Source organism: Schistocerca piceifrons, chromosome 4 (genome assembly GCF_021461385.2).
Source record: "Schistocerca piceifrons isolate TAMUIC-IGC-003096 chromosome 4, iqSchPice1.1, whole genome shotgun sequence".
Lineage (NCBI taxonomy): Eukaryota > Metazoa > Arthropoda > Insecta > Orthoptera > Acrididae > Schistocerca > Schistocerca piceifrons.
Window position 1 is genome coordinate 288,161,658 of NC_060141.1, and position 25,438 is coordinate 288,187,095.

Genomic DNA, 25,438 nt, shown 5'->3' on the forward strand with positions numbered 1-25,438 from the left:
TATGTGCTCCACTCTCAGTTTTCAAAAGGATTTCAAATCCGACAACAAGTACTCGAAACTTTGTCCATTCCATGGGCTCCTACAAAAGCGCACAGGTCAGAACTCATTGCCTCTGCTGTGTGCATACTGTGAAACATGAGATTTGAAAGGGATTCAGTCTTCAACTTCTTTTACATCCGAACAGCACATTTCAGGACATGGACTGCTTATCGAAAGTTAACCTAATAAATCCCCCTACAACTCCTAGAAGCCTCTCATAGGGATTGTGAAAGAATAAGCAGCTTCCCATCACTTCAATTATTCATATTGTTTTACTCTCTCTTTGTTACACATTACAATACTGTCGTTATTACATCTCACCACTCTCCACAACTGTGGTTCATATTTTTGAAGATAGATTTTCTATGTACGCAAAAGCACAAGTTAACAAAGCCCAAGTATTAACATGGCTAGGGTAAAGGTATCACTTACCGCTACCCTTTGGTGGGCCAGAACCAACATACTCGGAAAGTGTCTCTCCAGCACCAATATTTGAGCCTGGAATGTTGACCACAAGCCAATGATGCCACTCACGATTTTTTGGGTCCTTTCGGCTTGGAGCATCTGGGTCTGAAACAGTTTCGCATCAAAAAAGATCATAGTTATTCTGTCATGAACAATAGGAGACTACAACACAAATACATTTTGAAATATTTATGCCAGAGGTCTGAGAAATGGTGGCATACCTGTCATACAAAGAGTGTAAAAAGCTCCTTCCTCTGCTTGCCAGGTAACAGTTGGCATATCCTTAACTTGAGTTGGTGTCAGTTCATTTCCCAGGTTAACTTTGTGTGAACCATAAGCCACCTACAAAGAAAAAGATGCTAATCAGTCCTGAAAGATCTTCTTGACCACATCAGAATAGAAAGCTTCCAATAAAAACTAAAAACGTACAAGACATGTGAAAGTATTAGTCAATAAAATAATCAAAACTTAATACAAATACACAAAATTTCAATGACACGGTCCATATTAGGCAATATCTGGAAACTTACAAAAATGTCAAAATAGTGGCCACACCAAAAGAAGGCAAAGATATACCGCCACCTAAAGAATTATTGACCAATAAATCAACTGGTAGTCATCTAAAAACTACTTGGTAATCTATATTTGTAGAGACTACTGTGCACACACAACCGGATGTATTCTCCACTAGGAATCTGTCCTGTCGGTGTGGGCATTCCACAACTTCTCAAGGTGTGGGGCCGGTGGAGAAGGTTAGGAACACACATGCACACTGGAAATTTTTCCGCTACATCATCCTGGGTATATCTCAAGTTTTTGACTCCTCTTCAAACTTTTGGATTGCAGTGTATCAGTATCACACATTCCCCACACGTACGAGGTGCTATCCAAAATTTTCAGGACTGGTGCTGCCATCTGTTGAAAACCTTACCTTTGGGCTAATGGTCACAATCACCCCCGAAGTAGTTCCCATCCGCACGTACGCACCGGTCCCAGCACTTCTGCCACCGCTGAAATGTTTTCTGAAAGTCCTGTTCTTTGAGGGTGTTTATGATCACCAGCGATGCTTCTTGAATCCCCTCTAGAGTGACAAACCGACGGCCTTTCAACTTGAGTTTCAGTTTTGGGAATAGAGTGAAGTCGCAAGGTGCAAAATCTGGCGAGTACGATGGGTGGGGTCAACTGCCATGTTGTTTTTTGCCAAAAAGATCCTGATGAGCAAGGACGTGTGACAGGACGCATTGTCGTGATGCAGCAGCCAGTTCCCTTGACGCCAAAGTTCGGGCCATCGTCGCCGCACATTTTCACAGACCCGTCACAAAATGTCGCAGTAGTACACAGAATTCATTGTTTGGTTGGGTGGGATGAATTCTTTGTGCACTATTCCCTCGGTATCAAAGAAAACGATGATCATGTTATTCACTTTGCTCTTCACCTGTCTCACTTTCTTGGGTCTTGGAGAGCCTGGGCTCTTCCACTGGGATGATTGTTGCTTTGTCTCTGGGTCATAACCGTAAATTCAGCTCTCGTCGCTGGTGATAACCCGTGACAAGAAGGGTGGATCATCAGATGGGGTCTGACAAAGGTCCGTGCACACTTCAATATGCTGTGCCCTCTGATCAGCAGTCAAGATCGTTGGTACAAATTTTGCGGCGATACAATGCATGCCCAATCCATCAGTCAACATTCGTTTACTTGTCCCATAACCAATAAACACTTGATCCGCAAGGTCATGAATGGTTCAACATTGATCCGCACGAACCAACCGCTGAAGTTTGGTGACAATGTCTGGTGTTGTGCAGCTAACACACCTTCCAGTGTGAGCATCATCTTCAACATCTGCACAGCCAGCCCGGAACCCAACATGCCACTCACACACACATGTATGGCTCATGCTCTGTCCCCAAAACACTTGTTGTATCATTGCAAGGGTCTCTGTAGCACTTTTCCTGAGATTCGCACAGAATTTGATACACATGCACTGTTCTGTTCGCGGATCCATCGTAAAATCGCCACACACAAAACACAGAGTATTACGGAAATCGCTGTAGACATGCAACACGTCCTCCCAGCTGAATGCCACTCCGCACACTGACGCGTCAGATATGAAGCTCTCACCACCTAGCGGTGCAAAGATCTACTACTAATACTACTACTACTTTCCAGATGGCAGCATCAGTCCCAAAAATTTTAGATTCCACCTCATATATCCAAGCACAGGATCCCTTCATGTTTCAACATCAATGCTAGTGCAATTAGACCAACTCTTTTCAGCCAATTCAGGTAAAAGCCAAGGTATTATATGTGGAACACACCATCCGACCTAAAAACTGTCACAGTTTATGAAAACCCAAGACAATGGAGTAGTAGTACATGTATCTTGCAGACATGCTGTACATTTAGTTAACATGGTGTCAGCATGGGGCATGTACTGATTGCCTCAGTTTCTGATAATTTTAAAATTGGGGCGGACACAGCTAAAGTAGCTATGTATATGACTGATTGACCAATTCATACATTATAACAGGTACTTATTTACAGTTGTTGAAACTATTAAAATATGTTGTTGTTGTGATCTTCAGTCCAGAGACTGGTTTGATGCAGCTCTCCATGCTACTCTATCCTGTGCAAGCCTCTTCATCTGTGAATAACTACTGCAACATACATACTTCTGAATCTGCTTACTGTATTCACCTCTCAGTCTCCCTTTACAATTTTTACCAACCACACTTCCATCCAGTAAATTGGTGGTCCCTTGATGCCTCAGAATATGCCCTACCAACCGATCCCTTCTTCTAGTCAAGTTGTGCCACAACCTCCTCTTCTCCCCAATCCTATTCAATACTTCCTCATTAGTTATGTGATCTATCCATCTAATCTTCAGCATTCTTCTGTAGCACCACATTTCAAAAGCTTCTATTACCTTTTCGACTAAACTAGTTATCGTCCATGTTTCACTTCCATACATGGCTACATTCCATACAAATACTTTCAGAAACAACTTCCTGACACTTAAATCTATACTCGATGTTAACAAATTTCTCTTCTTCAGAAACGCTTTCCTTGCCATTGCCAGTCTACATCTTATATCCTCTCTACTTCGACCATCATCAGTTATTTTGATCCCCAAATAGCAAAACTCCTTTACTACTTTAAGCGTCTCATTTCCTAATCTAATTGCCGTAGCAACACCCAATTTAATTTGACTACATTCCATTATCCTCGTTTTGCTTTTGTTGTTGTTCATCTTATATCCTCCTTTCAAGACACTGTCCATTCCGTTCAGCTGCTCTTCCAGGTCCTTTGCTGTCTCTGACAGAATTACAATGTCATAGGTGAACCTCGAAGTTTTTATTTCTTCTCCATGGATTTTGATTCCTAGTCCGAATTTTTCTTTTGTTTCCTTTGCTGCTTGCTCAATATACAGATTGAATAATATCAGGGATAGGCTACAGCCCTGTCCCACTTCCTTCCGAACCACTGCGTCCCTAACATGTCCCTCGACTCTGATGACTGCCATCTGGTTTCCATACAAATCGTAAATAGCCTTTTGCTCCCTGTATTTTACCCCGGCCACCTTCAGAATTTGAGAGTCAACATTGTCAAAAGCTTTCTCTACATATACAGATGCTGGAAACATAGGTTTGCCTTTCCTTAATCTATTTTCTAAGATAAGTCGTAGGGTCAGTATTGCCTCATGTGTTCCAACATTTCTACGGACTCTAGAACTGATCTTCCCCGAGGTAGGCTTCTACCAGTTTTTACATTTGTCTGTAAAGAATTCGTATTAGTATTTTGCAGCCGTGGCTTATTAAACTGATAATTCAGTCATTTTCACATCTGTCAACCCCTTGCTTTCTTTGGGATTGGAATTACTATATTCTTCTTGAAGTGTGAGGGCATTTTGCCTGTCTCGTACACCTTACTCACTAGATGGTAGAGTTTTGTTAGGCCTGGTTCTCCCAAAGCTGTCAGTAGTTCTAATGGAATGTTTTCTACTCCCGGGGCCTTGTTTCGACTCAGGTCTTTCAGTGCTCCGTCAAACTCTTCACGCAGTATCATATTGCCTATTTCATCTTTATCTACATTCTCTTCCATTCCTACAATATTGTCCTCAATAACATTGGCTTTGTATAGACCCTCTATATACTCCTTGCACTTTTCTGCTTTCCCTTCTTTGCTTAGAACTGGGTTTCCATCTGAGCTCTTGATATTCATACAAGTGGTTCTCTTTCCTCCAAAGGTCTCTAATTTTCCTAGAGGCAGTATCTATCTTACCCCTAGTGATGCGCGCCTCTACATCCTTATATTTGTCCTCTAGCCTCCCTGTTTAGCCATTTTGCACCTCCTGTCAACCTCATTTTTGAGACATTTGTATTGCTTTTTGCCTGCTTCATTTACTGCATTTTTGCATTTTCTCCTTTCATCAATTAAATTCAATGTTTCTTCTGTTACCCTAGGATTTCTACTAGCCCTCGTCTTTTTACCTACTTGATCCTCTGCTGCCTTCACTACTTCATCCCTCAAAGCTACCCATTCTTCTTCTACTGTATTTCTTTCCCCCATTCCTGTCAATTGTTCCCTTATTCTCTCCCTGAAACTCTGTACAACCTCTGGTTTAGTCAGTTTATCCAGGTCCCATCTCCTCAAATTCCCACCTTCTTGCAGTTTCTTCAGTTTTAATCTACAGTTCATAGCCAATAGATTGTGGTCAGAGTCCACATCTGCCCTTGGAAATGTCTTACAATTTAAACCCTGGTTTCTGAATCTTTGTCTTACCACTATATAATCTATCTGAGACCTTCCAGTATCTCCAGGCTTCTTCCATGTATACAACCTTCTTACATGATTCTTGAACCAAGTGTTAGCTATGATTAAGGTATGCTCTGTGCAAAATTCTGCCAGGCGGCTTTCTCTTTCATTCCTTACTCCCAGTCCATATTCACCTACTACGTTTTCTTCTCTACCTTTTCCTACTGTCGAATTCCAGTCATGCATGACTATTGAATTTTTGTCTCCCTTCACTATCTGAATACTTTCTTTTATCTCATCATACATTTCATCAATCTCTTCGTCACCTGTGGAGCTAGTTGGCATATAAACTTGTACTACTGTGGTAGGCATGAGCTTCGTATCTATCTTGGCCACAAAAATGTGTTCACTATGCTGTTTGTGGTAGCTTACCCACATTCCTATTTTCTTATTCATTTTTAAACCTACTCCTGCATTACTCCTATTTGATTTTGTATTTATAACCCTGTATTCACCTGACCAGAAGTCTTGTTCCTCCTGCCCTGAACTTCACTAATTCCCACTATATCTAGCTTTAACCTATCCACTTCCTTTTTTAAATTTTCTAAACCTACCTGCCCGATTAAGGGATCTGTCATTCCACACTCTGATCCATTGAACGCCAGTTTTCTTTCTCCTGATAACAACGTCCTCCTGAGTAGTCCCCACCCGGAGATCCGAATGGGGGACTTTTTTAGCTCCGGAATATTTTACCCAAGAGGATGCCATCATCATTTAACCATACAGTATATTAAAATATAAAAAATATAAAAACTGAGTGAAAAGTGCAACAATCCACTGTAGCTCTTTTTATTTAGGTCTACTTAAATAAATACACTACAACAGATAATTGGACTTTTCATTTAGGTCTATAATTTAATAGTTGTAACACTTGTTACACAGTGTGAATTGCTCTACTGCTGAATCTAACTTCAACACCTGACATGAGTAACATGCCTACATAAAAGTCTCTATACAAGATACTGTGTAGCTAGTATGTTTTGCAGCTCAAGTGTGTCATTAGTGTGGGGGGTTGTGGTGGTTAGGGTAGTAGGCTCAGGATGGAGCAAGCATCTACTAAGTGGTGTTAATGGCCATAGTCAAAGTCCACAGTGCAGGAGAAGGAGGTGGTAACCCCTATCATCACATGAACAACTGAAGTAAGGTGACCACTAGTGCCCAGTAACAAGGAGGGAGAGGGAATATTCATCTGCATCATACATCATGGAGAGAGTACTTTTTGGGAGTAGCTGTCATATGGACAGGGTAAAGTTGATATTACTTATTTCTGACTTCCTGGCATATGAAATGATCAAAGACCATGAGTTCTTAGACCTTATGTTGACTTGCCATGATGTGGCAGTTTGTGATCTGGAGAAGGATAATGGGATGGTGAAGGTAGAGGGAGGGAGGAGTGCCACTTCTCAAAATTGTAACAAGGTGGATCCTCATGCAGTGATCATCTGCAATCTCTACAAATAGCTTCATTTGTCGTGCAACTAGATGATGTATGGCCAAATTTCACACGTTTTAAGCACCTTTTCAGGAGCTGCACATAGGTTCTACATCACTCCAATAAATCACAACAGTAACCTTTCTGGTAATGAGTCACCCCGAAAACCCAAGCTAATTGCTCCTGAGTCTATTTTGTCATCTTCAGGCACTTACTGGACCGAACACACAAAATGGACACCCTATCTTTCCACATTTGTTCATAAACTGTCATCAATTTTAAGTATTGTATTAAGTCCCTGTGGAAGAAAACATTTAGGTCCTTGATGATGATGATGATGAGGAGGAGGAGGAGGAGGAGGAGGAGGAGGAGGAGGAACGGAGGGGGGGGGGGGGGGAATAGGCATAAGGGATGCTGCCAAGTTGATCACACTAACAATGCTCATGACTTAGCATGAAAAGACGTTTATATCAATACAGAATCATTCTGTATTTTGTTCACTGAAATGACTTAGCTATTCTTGTCTTAAATTTACTCCACCACAAATAGTGGCTTGGTACTTGGGGATGATTCACAGCCAGTCCTCTCACAGATCAGGAGCTGAGGAACAAATATCTTTCTTTGTTTAACATGTTGGCTTCCATTGTAGCTAAGAGGAAAATTTATTTTGTTATATCCTTTCTCTGTAAATAAGTTGATGCACCTGGAGACTGCTGCATTAATATTGCCGCCAGTACTGAGTCTCTTCAATCTGACTGTTCTGCCAGGGTACTATCCACTATGACCAAAAGGGTCATCACCCCACCAATGTAATAGCAACCAGAGATGGATTTATTGGTTGGACAACATAGTGCAGACACCTCTTGTCCCAAATAAGGTACACCACACCTGTCCCATCTTGGGGAGAGGTAAAAATTAGCCCCTGAATAGTCTGGGGCGCTAACACCATGCAGGTACCTGATAATGCCACCCATGGAGTGGTTACCATTCTGCGTAGTGGGTGAACTACTGTAATAAAAAATTTTAAAGATATTGTGCAGTTCAAACCCAGTACCTGTAGTCATTCATAAATGAACCATCACATAATTTTAATGGTTACAGAAACAAATAGTCTTCACTGCTATTATAACTCATGTCACAATGGCAGGTGGCTCAAGCAAACATAGAGACCACAGGAAAAATGCTAGGGGATATGGTTTGCTTACTCATGGTTGCATAGGACTTCCATGTTGGTAAGTGTTACAAAATGCCACAGAGAAACATAAATAAAAGTGCATCAACAATCACGTTTGTTCACTCCATAAACCTTTAGGAGAGCAGTTATCACCATCCAGCATAACTCAGGGCAACAGGTTGGTAACACCTGGAAATTCAGTCACTTTACAACATACACACATTATTTTATACTCTTACTCCTATGGAACATTTCTACAGCAAATCCATATACTCACTATTTTGTCCAAAACAATGTACCAGTAAGTAGGAGTAACTTACCTCCAAGACCTGAGTAGGGGCCTTATCAATAACGTCAGGCGCAACTTGGTGCTTATCCATGCTTTTTAGCTTACAGCCCAAGCTGAAGAACCTGCTGTTATCCTGAAACCAATCAGCAAATAGAAACCATAAAGAGAACTGCACAATAAAAGTCTATCAATCATAAGAAAGTGGTGTACAGAGTGGAGCAGTAAGTAGGGAAATTCAGGTTCAATGCCCCATCATCAACAAAATCAGACTGGAAAAGCAACATGCACGAATTATGGTGTAACATACTCAAAGGAACTATACTAGCTAAGATGGGAATGGTGAAAAAGGATACTCAGACTAACAATGAGATGGAAAGAGAGAGGCAAGAGAAATGTGTGAAGAACTAGGGGAGGGGGGGGGGGGAGAGGTTGTGGCAGGAAGATAGGTAGATACATGAAAAGAGAAAATGTAAAGGAATTGGGGCACAAGAAATGGGGGGGGGGGGGGGGCAGAATCAAGGCACAGGTGGTGTGGATGGATGGCTTGGATTGACTGGATTAGAGGTGCTGCAAAATGGTATGACATGTTGGAGGGAAGATTTTATGGTTAGGTGAGTACAGAACTGTCAACACAAAATCAAAATAGAGATACTGCAGAAAAGGTCCAATAACGAATAAGAAAATGGTTATTATGGTGAACTATGAGGAACAGAATGCTAAACATAACATCAGAACTGAGATAGATATTATGTTAAGACCCACCATAGTGGCACATGCTTCCATCTCCACTAGCTCTCTCGATCAGAAGATTTTGAAAAGAATGTTTGATGAGACAAAACAATTAATTCAAATATGTTCAGTGAAAGAAAAATTTAATTGTAATAATGATGGAAAATGGAACTAAACTGCAGGAAAAGAAAGACTAGCAAAAATAAATAGAAGGAAAATGTGGACTAGATGGGGGAGGGGGAGTGGGAGGGTGGGAGTGAGACAGATGCCTGAAAACCAAATTATAAACTCCAAAACAAGCATAATTTATTTATTATGGATTGCTGATTAAAATGGAAGACATCACAGAAAGACAGGAAATTAAGTAGCATAATTATGTCTTGGAGAAGTTGAAACAACAAAAAGATGTTGAGAGTTCTATTAAAGGAAGGATTAAGCAACTAAAAACTAACAGGTGCAAGGAATGCATAGCTCTAAGCGAAATAACTGATGATGGTCAAATTAGAGAGGATATAAAATGTAGACTGGCAATGGCAAGAAAAGCATTTGTGAAGAAGAGAAATTTGTTAATACCTAGTATACATGTAAGTGTCAGGAAGTCATTTCTGAAAGTATTTGTATGGACTGTAGCCATGTATGGAAGTGAAACACGGACGATAAACAGTCTGGACAAGAAGAGAATAGAAGCTTTCAAAATGTGGTGCTACAGACGAATTCTGAAGATTAGATGGGTAGGTCATGTAAGTAATGAGGGGGTACTGAACAGAATTGGAGTGAAGAGGAATTTGTGGTACAACTTGACTAGAAGAAGGGATCAGCTGGTAGGCCACATTCTGAGGCATTAAGGGATCACTAATTTAATATTGGAGGGAAGCATGGAGGGTAAAAATCGTAGAGGGAGACCGAGAGATTAGTACACTAAGCAGATTCAGAAGGATGTAGGTTGCAGCAAGCACTTGGCGATGAAGAAGCTTGCACAGGATAGAGTGGCAAGGAGAGCTGCATCAAACGAGTCTCTGGACTGAAGAGCACAACAACAACAACAAAAGAAAATAAGCTCACCGACAAAATATTAGTCACTCCATTACACAAGCACATTGGTCAGTTTTAGAGTGCTGTAGAAGGTGCAGAATTGGTAGAACATTGTCATGTGACACTCCATCACTTACATAAGTCTTGGCAATGAATTAATGTGTATTGCCAGTTGGTAAGCTTGTGGGGATTCAGTGCAGTAAGATGGATCGACAGGGAGGCTTAAAAGAATGGCAGCAATGAACGATTGTGCTGGAATGTGGTCATGATCGCACCATGAAGTCATCCAATTTGTTTGTGTATCAACACAGACTGTAAAATGAGTCTAAAATGAATAGTATTAAAGTCACGGCCATGTATGATGTCGCAAGAACACTGATGATAAAAAAGTCCTAAATAACAGAATACAGACGAGTGTCACACATAGCAATGAAAACTGGTTTCAAATCAGATAAGTTGCTGTTGTCAGTGAATTCAAACCTACTTCAACCCGTTTCTGGTTGAAATTTGTACAGAAAATGCTTGCAATGAACATTCACAGTTGGAGGCCTTGCAGGAGATGCCATTGCTAACAGTGGCATAAAGCACCACGTCTTCAATGGGACACGCAGCGCATCAAGTGGATAGTAGAGGACTGAAGGCTGCAGTCCAAGTCATGATTTTGTTTCTTTTCAAGTTATACAAAGAATAGAATTTTTATACCATTATTTGGGCCCATTCATGAAGTTACTATGAACATGGACCAGGTTGTTTGGGTAAAAGTAACATATTGGACACCCCTGCATTTTTCAATGTGTCAAGGGAGTAAGCGTTAGGCTCCACTACCAGTCAATTTGCTACCACAACTGGATTTTATGCTTTCCCATTCACTGGCTTCACCAAATCACAACCTACTTGTCATCCTCCTACTTAACCTCGACCTCTGGCTGCCCTACAGAGCAGTCTGTCAACACAAACAAGTTTTCGCGGCCAGTTCAATACCTAACTTTAGCTAGAGGTTTATTTCAACATTCCCAGTAACTTTGTGTTGCCATTTCTTCTACCACTTCATGATGAGTATGCTCCAGACTCTGACCTTCCAATATTGGAACTACTGTGTTCACAATGCTACATGTGGTTGGTAGGTTGGTTTGTGGGATTAAAGGGACCAGACTGCTACGGTCATCAGTCCCTTTTTCCAAGTACTAAAAACACCCACAGAGAAGAAAAACGATTAACAGAATAGAGCACAGACGACACAGAACAAGAGAAACTGAGACAAAGACCAGACAAAACGAACTAAAATCACACAGAGTGTGACAGTGGTTGGCCGACCATAGAAATAAAAAAGGAAAAGCCAACCACTTAAAACACATTAAAAAATCAGTTTAAAACCGGAGGCCAAAGGCCAGAATCAACACAAAACAATAAGATAAAACAGAAACACTTAGATTAAATGATAAAAAACCCCTGCCCGAATAAAACGTAAAACTAAGTCAGCCGTAGCAGAGTCATCTGTTAAAAGGGCAGGGAGCGTGTCAGGCAGTGCGAACGACTGCCTGAGCGCAGCTAAAAGCGGACACTCCAATAAAATATGGATCACAGATAAAACGGAGCCGCAGCGACATAGAGGTGCGTCCTCACGGCACAATAAGTGGCCGTGCGTAAGCCGAGTGCGCCCAATGCGCAGCCGGCAGAGGACAACAGACTCCTTGCGGGAGACCCGCATGGACGACCGCCACACAGTCGTCGTCGCCTTGATGGGACGGAGTTTGTTGGGCGTGGGCAGATTGCACCATTCAGCGTCCCAAACCGAAAGAACTTCGCGGCGTAAGACTGCCCGCAAATCAGTCTCCGGGAGGCCAATCTCCAGAGATGATTTACTAGTGGCCTCTTTCGCCAGGCGGTCAACATTCTCATTGCCAGGTATCCCAACATGGCCTGGGGTCCACACGAAGACCACAGAGCGGCCGCAATGCGCAAGAGTATGCAGGGACTCCCGGATAGCCAGCACCAGACGGGAACGAGGGAAACACTGGTTGAGAGCTCGTAAACCGCTCAGGGAATTGCTACAGATAACGAAGGACTCACCTGAGCAGGAGCGGATATAGTCTAGGGCACGAAAGATGGCGACTAGCTCAGCAGTGTAAACGCTGCAGCCATCCGGCAAGGAACGTTGTTTGGAATGGTCCCCTAGAGTTAGCGCATAACCGACTCGACCAGCGACCATCGAGCCGTCAGTGTAAACTATGCCAGAGCCCTGATACGTGGCCAGGATGGAATAAAAGCGGCGGCGGAAGGCCTCTGGAGGTACTGAGTCCTTTGGGCCCTGTGCCAAGTCGAGCTGAAGCAAGGACGAGGCACACTCCACGGGGATGTACGCAGAAGTGCCCCGAAAGGAGGTGGAACAGGGAAAAACCCAAGCCCAGAGAGAAGCTCCTTGACGCGTATGGCGATTGGACAACCCGACCGGGGCCGACGGTCTGGCAGATGGACGACTGACTGCGGGAACAGGACACGGTAATTTGGATGCCCGGGCAAGCTAAAAACATGGGCAGCATAAGCAGCCAGTAATTGTTGGCGTCGTAACCGCAGTGGAGGGACATCTGCCTCCACTAGTATGCTGTCCACAGGGCTGGTGCGGAAAGCACCAGTGGCAAGGCGTATCCCGCTATGGAGGATTGGGTCCAGCACCCGCAACGCAGATGGGGATGCTGAGCCATAAGCCAGGCTCCCATAATCCAGGCGAGACTGGATTAACGCCTGGTACAGCCGTAACAGGGTAGAGCGGTCGGTGCCCCAGCGGGTGTGGCTCAAGCATCGCAGAGCATTGAGGTGCCGCCAACACGCCTGTTTGAGCTGCCGGATATGAGGCAGCCAAGTCAAGCGGGCATCGAAAACCACCCCCAAAAACATGTGTGATTCCACCACTGAAAGAAGTTCGCTGGCAAGATAAAGCCGCGGTTCCGGGTGGACAGTACGTCGCCGGCAGAAATGCATAACGCAGGTCTTGGCTGCCGAAAACTGGAACCTATGAGCTACAGCCCAAGACTGCGCCTTGCGGATAGCGCCCTGTAGCTGACGTTCAACAGCTGCAATGCCAGTTGAGCTGTAGTAAAGGCAGAAGTCGTCAGCATACAGGGAAGCAGAGACAGAATTTCCCACGGCTGCAGCGAGCCCGTTAATGGCTATTAAAAACAGGCAGACACTTAAAACAGAACCCTGTGGCACACCAGTCTCCTGGACGTGGGAGGAACTATATGAGGCCGCGATTTGCACGGAAGGTACGATACGACAGAAAATTTCTGATAAAGATCGGCAGAGGGACCCGAAGACCCCATCCATGAAGCGTAGAAAGGATGTGATGACGCCATGTCGTATCGTACGCCTTCCGCATGTTGAAAAAGACAGCGACCAGGTGCCGACGGCGGGCAAAGGCAGTAAGAATGGTCGACTCCAGGCTCACCAGATTGTCGGTGGCGGACCGGCCTTTACGGAACCCACCCTGAGACGGAGCCAGAAGGCCCCGAGACTCCAGTACCCAATTCAAGCGCTGGCTCACCATCCGTTCAAGCAACTTGCAAAGAACGTTGGTGAGGCTAATGGGACGGTAGCTGTCCACCCCCAGAGGGCTCTTTCCAGGTTTCAAAACGGGGACAACAACGCTTTCCCGCCATCGTGACGGAAACTCCCCCTCGAGCCAAAGACGTTTGTAAAGATCGAGGAGGCGCCGCTGGCAGTCCACTGAAAGGTGTTTCAGCATCTGACAGTGGATGCCATCTGGCCCAGGAGCGGTATCAGGACAAGCGGCTAGGGCACTGCGAAATTCCCACTCACTGAATGGAGCATTGTAAGATTCTGGGTGGTGGGTGCGAAACAAAAGGCTCCGACGTTCCATCCGCTCTTTAATGGAGCGGAAGGCCAGCGGGTAATTGGAAGAAGCGGAACTAAGAGCAAAATGCTCTGCCAAGCTGTTGGCAATTTCGTCGGAGTCTGTACAAACTGCTCCATTCAGTGAGAGCGCAGGGACGCTGACAGGGGTCCGATAGCCATAGAGGCATCGGATCTTGGCCCAGACCTGCAATGGAGACACATGGAGGCCAATGGTGGACACATACCGCTCCCAGCACTCCTGCTTGCTTTGGCAGATAAGGCGGCGGGCCCGCGCTCACAGCCGTTTGAAGGTGATGAGGTGTTCAATGCAGGGATGTCGCTTGTGACGCTGTAGCGCCCGCCAGTGATCGTTAATCGCTGCAGCGATGTTGTAACCCTTTTAAAGAAGAACATCATAAGAAAGTCCGTGTACAATCACTAAGAAATGTAACAGACTGGATGTGCTCTCTAGACTTAGGAATCGTTAGTGGCATGAAAATATGTGATGTATGTAAGAAAAAGGTTAGAGACAAACACAAAACAGAAAACGACATTTTACGTTGCAGTAGCAAAAATGTAAACGATTCTTTTGTTGACCCTCAATCTCCTGTAGACTATTTGAACACATCACTGGAACACATTGGTGAGTCACCACTAAAGAAGAAAAAGTTTGCTGTGCCTACCTATACAAAGAAAAAACTTGATAAAATAAAGTCTAGCTTAGAAAAGAACTTACCACCAGAATCGAGCCCTGAAGATGTTATTACTGAACATTCTGAAGATGAATCAGAGATTATTCAACAGTTAAAAGAACAGTTTGCTCAAACAACAAAAAGAAGTGAAAACATGATGATTTTGTCTATCTTACCTATGAGCTGGAGCTGTCAGGAAATAGAAGAAGAATTTGGAGTGACAAACTACATGGCTCGTGTAGTAAAATTGTTAGTAAAAGAAAAAGGAATTTTGTCAAATCCTAATCCTAAACCTGGAAAAACTCTAAATGAGAATGTTGTTGACGGTATAAAAACTTTTACAATTCTGACGACATTAGCAGAATGATGCCAGGGAAAAAAGATTGTGTGACCATAAGAAATAAAGATGGAAAGATCCAGGTTCAAAAGAGGCTAGTGTTGGCAAATTTGTAAGAAATATACCAATTATTTAAGGAAAAGATCACTGCAAACAAAATTGGGTTTTCCAAGTTTTGGGAATTAAGACCAAGGAACTGTATCCTGGCTGGAAGAAGTGGCACACTTACTGTTTGTGTGTGTACCTTACACCAAAACATTAAGCTAATGATGAATGGTGCTAAGAAGCAAAATTTTGTTTTGGATGGAGATAAAACTACTTTGAAATCTTATCATTCCTGCCTAGTCAAGATGATGTGCAATCCACCATCACAACAATGTTTTATGGATATTTGTAAGGAATGTCCTGGTGTCTCTAGACTTAAAGATCTATTGAATGCAAAGTTCACTGATGATATGACTGATGAAGTTACCCACAAAAACTGGGTAACTGTAGATAGGTGTTTGATGGAAACTGTAGTAAAAAGTACTGATGACTTTATGGATGAGTTTTTGGACACTCTAATGAAGGTAAAAACTCATTCATTTATAGCTAGTCAACAGAAAGAACACTACAGCGAAATCAAGGACAATTTAACTGAAGGCCATGTAGTAGTCAACTGTGATTTTGCAGAAAACTACTCTTTCGTAGTACAAGATGAAATACAATCATTCCACTGGACTACCACCCAAGCTCCACTGCATCCTTTCATCATATATTATAAATGGGAGGGAAAACAAACATCTGCAGCATGTCTTCATATCAGATTGCCCGAAACATAATACACTTGCTTTCTATGTATTCCAGAAAAAACTGCTAGAAATCATAAAGCAAACCTTGCCTTTTGCACTAAAAAAGATTACTTACTTTTCTGATGGCAGTGCTGCATAAAACTGATTTTGAAGTTGAGGCAGAGTGGGAGTTCTGTGCAACATCCCATGGCAAGCCTGCATGTGTTGGCCTTGGCGGAACTGTTAAGCGGCTACCTGCTAAAGCCAGTTTACAAAGGCAACTGTTGTTGTTCTGGTCTTCAGTCCCGAGACTGGTTTGATGCAGCTCTCCATGCTACCCTATCCTGTGCAAGCTTCTTCATCTCCCAGTACCTACTGCAACCTACATCCATCTGAATCTGTTTAGTGTATTCATCTCTTGATATCCCTCTACGATTTTTACCCTCCACGCTGCCCTCCAATACTAAACTGGTGATCCCTTGATGCCACAGAACATGCCCTACCAACCGATCCCTTCTTCTAGTTAAGTTGAGCCACAACCTCCTCTTCTCCCCAATCCTATTCAATACCTCCTCATTAGTTATGTGATCTCCCCATCTAATCTTCAGCATTCTTCTGTAGCACCACATTTTGAAAGCTTCTATTCTCTTCTTGTCCAATCTATTTATTGTCCATGTTTCACTTCCATACATGGCTACACTCCATACAATTACTTTCAGAAACGACTTCCTGACAAATCTATACTTGATGTTAACAAACTCCTCTTCTTCAGAAATGCGTTCCTTGCCATTGCCAGTCTACATTTTATATCCTCTCTACTTCGACTACCATCAGTTATTTTGCTCCCCAATTAGCAAAACTCCTTTACTACTTTAAGTGTCTCATTTCCTAATCTAATTCCCTCAGAATCACCCGACTTAATTCGACTAAATTTCATTATCCTCGTTTTGCTTTTGTTGATGTTCATCTTATATCCTCCTTTCAAGACACTGTCCATTCCATTCAAGTGCTCTTCCAAGTCCTTTGCTGTCTATGACAGAATTACAATGTCATTGGCGAACCTCACAGTTTTTATTTCTTCTCCGTGGATTTTAATACCTACTCCGAATTTTTCTTTTGTTTCCTTTACTGCTTGCTCAATATACAGATTGAATAACATCGGGGATAGGCTACAACCCTGTCTGACTCCGCTCCCAGCCACTGCTTCTCTTTCATGCCCCTCGACTCATAACTGCCATCTGGTTTCTGTACAAACTGTAAATAGCCTTTCGCTCCCTGTATTTTACCTCTGCCACCATTAGAATTTGAAAAAGAGTATCCCAGTCAACATTGTCAAAAGCCTTTCTCTAATGTTAGAAACGTAGGTTTGCCTTTCCTTAATCTATTTTGTAAGATAAGTCGTAGGGTAAGTATTGCCTCACGTGTTCCAATATTTCTACGGATTCAAAACTGATCTTCTTCGAGGTCGGCTTCTACCAGTTTTTCCATTCGTCTGTAAAGAATTCGAGTTAGTATTTTGCAGCTGTGACTTATTAAACTGATAGTTCGGTAATTTTCGCATCTGTCAACAACTGCTTTCTTTGGGATTGGAATTATTATATTCTTCTTGAGGTCTGACGGTATTTCGCCGGTCTCATACATCCTGCTCACCAGATGGTAGAGTTTTGCCAGGACTGGCTCTCCCAAGGCTGTCAGTAGTTCTAATGGAATGTTTTCTACCCCCGGGGCCTTGTTTCGACTCAGGTCTTTCAGTGCTCTGTCAAAATCTTCACACATTATCATATCTCCCATTTCATCTTCATCTACATCCTCTTCCATTTCCATAATATTGTCCTTCAGTACATCACCCTTGTATAGACCCTCTATATACTCCTTCCACCTTTCTTTCTGCTTTCCGTTCATTGCTTAGAACTGGGTTTCCATCTGAGTTCTTGATATTTATACAAGTGGTTCTCTTTACTCCAAAGGTCTCTTTAATTTTCCTAGAGGCAGTATCTATCTTACCCCTAGTGAGATAAGCCTCTACATCCTTACATTTGTCCTCTAGCCATGCCTGCTTAGCCATTTTGCACTTCCTGTCGATCTCATTTTTGAGACGTTTGTATTCCTTTTTGCCTGCTTCATTTATTGCATTTTTATATTTTCTTCTTTCATCAATTAAATTCAATATTTCTTCTGCTAACCTAGGATTTCTACTAGCTCTCGGCTTTTTACCTACTGGATCCTTTGCTGCCTTCACTACTTCATCCCTCAAAGCTACCCATTCTTCTTCTACTGTATTTCTTTCCCCCATTCCTGTCAAGTTTTTCATTATACTCTCCCTGAAACTCTGTACAACCTCTGGTTTAATCAGTTCATCCAGGTCCCATCTCCTTGAATTCCCACCTTTTTGCAATTTCTTCAGTTTTAATCTACAGTTCATAACCAATAGATTGTGGTCGGAGTCCACATCTGCCCCTGGAAATGTCTTACAATTTAAAACCTAGTTCCTAAATCTCTGTCTTACCATTATATAATCTATCTGAAACCGTCAGTTTCTCCAGGCTTCTTCCATGTACACAACCTTCTTGCATGATTCTTGAACCAAGTATTAGCTATGATTAAGTTTTGCTCTGTGCAAAATTCTACCGGATGGCTTCCTCTTTCACTTCTTCCTCCCAATCCATAATCACCTACTATGTTTCCTTCTCTTTCTTTTCCTACTACCGAATTCCAGTCACCCATGACAAAGGCCATATGACCAACAAATCTTAACACACAAATCACTTTATGTATTTGCCATGGAAAACATAAAAAACATTGACTTTGAATATTACACAACAGAGGACTATGAACTGACCAAAGAACACTTACTTCCTCAGTTTAGTGAATCAAAAGCGATTGTAGGAACACAAAAGTTTCACTCATATAAACCCTGCACAGAGAGTCAAATTACTATCAAGCCTTATCATTTTAGTCTGGATGAGTCTCTTGAATACGTGAGAACACTGAACCAAATAACACTGTCACATATGGAAAATATTGCTGCTGGTTTTGTGTCAGTAGCATATGATGACTCTTGGTGGCTAGGATGCAATGAAGAAAAATACAATGACATGTACCGAATAATTTTTTTACAGCCAAAGGGTCCAGCCCTGTCTTTTTATTATCCACAACCAAGAGATGTATTAGATGTCGCAGGAAATACTCTCTTACAAACAACGAATCCAACAACAGCTACGGGACGAACCTACACTTTAAGTGCTAAAGAAATGATGTTTTCCTCTCTTGCTTGGGAAAAAATCTTAAAAATCATAAAAGAAGCACATTTAAATTGGGTCATTCCATTTCAATTCAACCAATTTGAGAAAATTTTCCAGCTGATAGTCTCAGATTTGGCTGAAATTTAGCACACCAAGTGTGGAACACTCATGTACAAAATTTTAAGTTCCCCTGCAAATTAGTTCCAGAGTTATGGCTTGTGAACTGTCACAACTTGTTTGAACAAAAGCACCACTATTACACTCTACTGCCTCCATACTGACTTTCCACAACAGTACTGACCAGTCTGAACTAGAATCTTAAAAACATGAGTAACCTGTAATTGTTGCTTGTTTCCTTTGTTGTTCCTGCCTAACAATGACTCATTCTGTCCCTGAAAACTACCATTGTTTAACTTTGTTGCCTAATGGTTCCCAACAATTGCTGCAGCTTTATCTGAAACAAGCTGTATGCATCATCACTATTACTTGCTAAATCGTGTTAGAAGAAACTTAACCAAATATATCTCTGTCAACTTTTATTGTACACAAATGCCTTGCAATAACAAGTTGAAATTTTGCCACATATTATATTATGGTCTACTTATGCAGTGTTTGAAATTTGGCTTGGATATCACTTGTCCCTTTTGTGGTACCACAATAAGAAAATCCATGTTTTTCAGGTAATTTTTCAAATTGTTGTATTTTCGTGTGCATGTAACTCTGTGTGACTGATATGGGTTCAAATGGCTCTAAGGACTATGGGACTTAACATCTGAGGCCATCAGTCCCCTAGACTTCGAACTACTTAAACCTAACTAACCTAAGGACATCACACACATCTATGCCCGAGGCAGGATTCGAACCTGCAACCATAGCAGTGTCAGTGTGATTCAGGACTGAAGCACCTAGAACCGTTAGGCCACAGCAGCCGGCACTGATATGGGCAAGATGAGCTCTGTGTGTGTTTAGGCCACATTAAGCTTACCACAAAAAATTATACCCTTTTCAAGTGAATTATATTTGGCATAGAGGGCACCTACAATATGTACCTTTTAACATATTACATTTTTTAACCACATTTTGGAATTTTATTTTCCCTCAAAAATATGTTGTTGGTGTTTTGATTCATGGAGTGTGTTCTCTAAATGGATGTTACTGGGTTGTAAAAATTTCACTGGACTGTGTGGAATAGTTCCAAAGTTATTAAGCCCTGAAGTTGGGTCTGAAGACAGATTGCCAGATGCGGGTTGCAATTTCCGGGTTACACCACCTTCTTTCACAAGTCATAATTCTTGAACTAATTGGCAGGGAAACTAATACTTTGTACACGAGTGTTCCACACATAGTAGAATTAGTGTACTGAATTTCAGTCAAATCAGACTATGAGCTGGAGCCCCTGGTTGAACTGACATGGGATGACCCAATTATGTTACACCTACCCTCACTAAACACTAAGTTGTATAAATACCATGTGTATTAACTTTGTAGATACCAATTAGTATTAGAAACACAGTTCTATTCATGCAAATATCAACAAGTTAACCTTTTTCCCAAGTGAAATTAATTATATGCCAATTTCTAATATAAGGAACTTGCTGCAAATGATTACAAATAACACTGGAAAACCAAGAAAAAGATAATCTCTGCCATTTACAACTAAGGATGAAGGTGAGTGGCTTTATTCAAAATTTTAACTTGTAGCACGTATATTACCAATTAAAATGTGTTCACTTCCTTCTGATACATAGTTAAAAGAATCATGAACATTAAATCAAAACAACACTATATCATTTAATGAATTAACTAACAATAAGAGGGTACTGTTGCATAAAAAGGCTAACATAATAATTTAAGTTTGTTAGAATTACATAGGCCTACCTTAGTATTCATAGCCTAGAAATAGTCTGCTTTTCACCTCACTAGTGTGTATTGCTGTAATGAAATATTATTTTATACAAGAACCCATTGAGACCCTACCTTGAAATTTTGCATGCATGTAGTCAGTCAGACTAGACAATACACACAATTTTTATAAAAAATCTCCGAGGGTACATACTTTAGAAATTTCAAAATGGTTTTTTTTTTTTTTTTTGGAATAGTTTAAAATTTTCAGATTTAGGTAACAGTCGTTACATATCAAATTGAAGGGAATTTTTAGAGGAAAACAATGGTGCAAGTTTGAGCTCTCTAGGTTTTATAGTTTTTCAGCTGCAGCATTTTAAAACAACCATCAATTGATCAAGAGCAGAGGTTTTTTTTGATTTTTAAACCTTAAACTCAAAAACCAAGGGTCAGAAAAATTTGAAAATAAAATTTAAACTAGTGTTAGTGGGTACATCACCCGAAAAAAAAATCATCCAAATCAGAGGGTATGGTTCAAATCATACAGTACAATTGGTTGACTTGACACGGAATGACCCGAAGGATAAAATATGGGAGCGCTATAAAAATGAAAGACACCTGAGAGCAGTATTACAGAATGGGAAGACATGAATGAGAACTGATTGCAACACTGTGAGAAGAATGTGACAGCCGTTGTAAAATGGAATATGGTCTGGGCATGAATATTGAGCATCAAAGAAAATGTGAAACCTAATAAGCATAGAACAAAAATCTGAAATAGTGTTCACAGGAATATTGAACAATTGACCACAGTTAATCAATACACCATCTACCAAATTTCAATTTCTCTCTGATCTTAAGGTTAATGGAAAAAAATTAGAGGCCAAATGAATGCAGCATTGTAAACCAAAGTTAAAATGGCTTTATTACATGTAATTATTACATTGTAAAATCACAGGGTTGCCGCAAATTTCTTACAACTAAATTCCTTTTCCTGCAGGTCTTCTAAGATACTTCACTCAAATTTCCAATTAAAAGGTGCAAGTTTTACGCAAATAACAAGAAAACAATGTATCCTGAAAACTAGTTCTAGTATTTGAACAGCTAGACCTACAGACACACCATATAGCTAATACCTTGGGCCGAAAGCAGAAAAGTACCAGATTGACATTCTCATCCAAGTACAGGGTTGTTTCAGCTAAACATTAACTTTCTGTTAGTTGTGTTGATTTTACAGTGTGATTCGATTACATTTTGTCGATACATGAAGTAGGCTATTTATAAAACCCAGCGAAGTAACGACAACAGGCATAATATCTATAATTATTCAACGGGGCCGAATTCGTAAAGATTGAGTTCTACACTCGTTTGTGCCCTAAAAAATAACATGACTAATACAAGAACATGTTTTTAAGATATTTTCAACCCCGCTTGCACACATCATTACCACCGATCCTATATAATGATATATACTGGAGTAATGGTCCTCACACGTTTACGTACGGGTAACCAATCGAGCACGCTATACCTCTTCGTTGCTTTAATGAAAGCCCCAATCAAGACAACTAATAGAGATATAGTCGCCTGTTGTCCTTGCAAGTTACATCAACACGGATAACATTTTTTTCCAGTTGTCTAGCCGTTATCTAATCGATAACTGCGCAATTAACTCAACAACACTATAACATGCCGACATTAGACTTCGTTGTCAGCTTTACAACTTTCTTTTACAAAATTTATATCGGTCTCTTAGTATCCACTACTTCTGCACTATATCTGAAACGAAAGTTGGGCACTGAACAGAAAACCGGCGCTTCTGTATTGCAATTCATTCCAACTAACCGGATTATTAGTGCCAACAAACTTGTATAGAAAAATGCTAGAACCTCATAGTAAACCAAACGCCAACCTACTTGTGATATTATCTTCAAAACGAAGAAATTGCTTTCTTTCAAAAAACACCGGCTCTTTCCGCCAACTGAACTACGGAATACAATCAGAGACCTACACAACATCTTCAACAGTTTCCAAGGTCGATGTCAATCAGAGAAATTCGATGAGAGGGAATAAAATCAGAACAATTTTTTAGATGGCAACCATTTACTTACAAGTGAGAAAATAATATTTGCATTTTATTAACGAGTTGAAGCTTGTATCACTTCATACAAAACAATTTTATAACTAGCAAGTATACATATACGTAACAAAATAATATACGTAACAAAATAATATTTAATTATGAACTGAAATGAAATTATAGTTCAAACGCAGGCAAACTTCATTAATGAGGGACGAGAAAAATTATGCTGGTTATGCAATAATTCAGTGCTTTGGTGCAGCAGCTGTTAGAAACTGCATTAATAATTAAACAGCAAAAAAAATTTTACATAGTCAAGATAAATTTAAATTATTAGAATTATGAGGAATGCCAGTCCTTAGTAAAGAACGACTCAAAAAATGACAAAGCATTTCAAAATTCAAAAGATGCCAGTCACACAGGCCTTTAACGGAACGTCTACGTCAGTGTCGAGGTTTCTCCGGGAGGAAGTGTTCACATTGGATTTATAGTTTTTTCTTCAATTTTTGCCCATGTAATATTGTGTGTATTCACTTGTCCTACAACACTTAACTTTGTACAGACTGTTATTTAACAAGACCAAATAAAAATCAAACCAAATCTGCTAGCATCAGAAGTTAACTTATTCCCACTGCGTTCATTCGTGTTAATAGTAGCGGATTTTGTCTCTTAGCCGTCATGAAGGTGTCCAAACCATGCCGCATTTATGCATTCGCACATCTTTCGTGACAATTTCGGAGCCTGATTAGTCTAACTCAGTACTTGTGCGGTAGTTCTGATCCAAGTGGGAGAGCTCTTTTTGTTAATTTGCCTTGTTGATGGTCTACAAACAACATCCACCGACAGCGCCATTGCAATTAGGAGCCCGTACAACTTACACGCTCAATATTTATTGCGCAACAATGTCTGCTGCGCAATAATGCAGACCGCCTGAGAGCGACATTGGCGGTTCCCGCAGTGTATTGAAGGTGACTGAGAAGCTATATAAATACTGATGGTAGCTCAGTATTGCACCATGTATTGACAATACACGGCAGTTCCCAGTTATCGTGATTTGGAGACATGCTGACAAAGATACAGTGACGGCAGATGAATATAAATAGGCTGCGTGTTACTATGGATGCCTGTAAAACGCCTTCCAAGCCAGTTTTTCGCCGAATGCCGCTTCCTCTAGGTTTTCTTATTGTATTAATTTTCTTATTGCATCACGTAGCGACTGCAGTCGCAATACATACGATTTCTACATTATCGAATGCCGACGTGTTCGCTGCAAAGGCTGAGTCTTAATTGACGCGTCCGGGGCACAAATATTGCTCAATAATATTCTGCCGTTCTTGGCCTCGCACTTCCGCGCAATACGTGGACACAATATATTTGTGCAATAAATATTGTGCCTACAATTGTAGCTGTGTATTTCTGCTTCCTGACAGTTCGCTGTTTAGATTAAGTCTGCCTCCACAGATCTTGGTCCGCGAACCTCTTTCCGAGTCGCACAGTTTCTTATTTTACCAGCCTTGTTGGTCAGATGTTTCATGAATGGTATTGAGGGTTTTAGGGTAACTACTGGGTATTTTGGAAAGTGGTTGTCACAGTGACAGGTTTGTGATTCATACCTCGAGTTAATGGTTAGCCTATCTGTTGTATAGTTTGAAACTTCAGTTTGCTGGCACCAGGAAACAAAAGTCATTTGTATAACTACTCGTTCAAAACTGTTAAATCGTTGGTTAATGTATGCTCTGTTTCGCCAAATTTTATGTGTGCAGTCGCTATGTCATCGCCTTGATTTTTTTGTTTGCTTTGTTTTATTTTCGTGAGACATTAGAAAAGACCCATGAGGTTTTAGATGCATTTTCGTACGCAAGTTCTGCCACAGAAGAGACCAGATATCTGGAGGCGAAAAATTATTTAAGTTTTATAATACTTGGACAAAGATCGATACCTGACCATGCCGTGGATTGTTGATGCCAAGAGTCAATGTTGAGCTGCACCACCAGATGAGGGAGAGCACCTGTAACTGCTGTATCTTGGTGGTACAATTAATAGTTTACATGCTCACCATCTGTCTCGCTGCATCCTCATGCTGGTATCCCATGCCCCTTACTGACCCATTGAACCTACAACACCTTGGGTGGGAACGCACCCGCCACCAAAATGTCTAAAACAACTGCTCTTTCACCCCTCCATAGTGGTCATTGCTCACCCAACACACTACAGCAGTTACTTATACCTTGACTGCTACTAGCAAGCAAACTTTTACTTTTTTTCATCTCTTTCTCAGCTGCCTTTCAATAATGTGGAGAGGAAATGTAAGAAATTAAATGCCATAAAAATTTTTAGTTTCACCTGTAACAAAATCTCATGAGGGCTGCTCCACTCCAGGAACAAATTTAGTTTAATCCTCAGTGGCTAAACAGTTCAAAAAGAATTTGCACCTTTACCTTTCACATGCAAAGCCCATTTCAACTAGTTTAGACTGCATCATACATTGTGTGTAAGGATGGAATCTTTAGAAAAACTCCAACAACACAATTGGCTTTGTGAGTAAGGCAACCTTCCCACTAAAATCAATACTCTGTGTCCGTCTAGCAACATCCTAAATCCACTCACATAGAATATGAGTTGGAAAGCAACAAACAGATTGAATGCTGAGAGCT

The 25,438-nt window shown here is 41.2% G+C and overlaps 1 protein-coding gene across 3 annotated transcripts in view; it reads right to left on the reverse strand.

The window, feature by feature from the left end:
* The window catches only part of LOC124795024 (protein D3-like), a 60,356-nt gene extending 37,600 nt beyond the window's left edge, over positions 1-22,756 (reverse strand). Inside the window, exons 1-5 of one of the 3 annotated variants that reach the window (XM_047258794.1) lie at positions 22,621-22,700; positions 14,070-14,221; positions 8,243-8,344; positions 726-846; positions 472-609 (exon numbers count right to left, since the gene is read on the reverse strand). In XM_047258794.1, the coding sequence (XP_047114750.1) occupies positions 472-609; positions 726-846; positions 8,243-8,302 (319 nt within the window). In that variant the 5' untranslated portion in view covers positions 8,303-8,344; positions 14,070-14,221; positions 22,621-22,700. Of the gene's footprint in view, positions 1-471; positions 610-725; positions 847-8,242; positions 8,345-14,069; positions 14,222-21,843; positions 21,999-22,620 lie in introns of those variants that run through there. The other 2 variants (XM_047258792.1, XM_047258793.1) reach the window with 2 other exon arrangements.
* Positions 22,757-25,438: the final 2,682 nt, after the last annotated feature.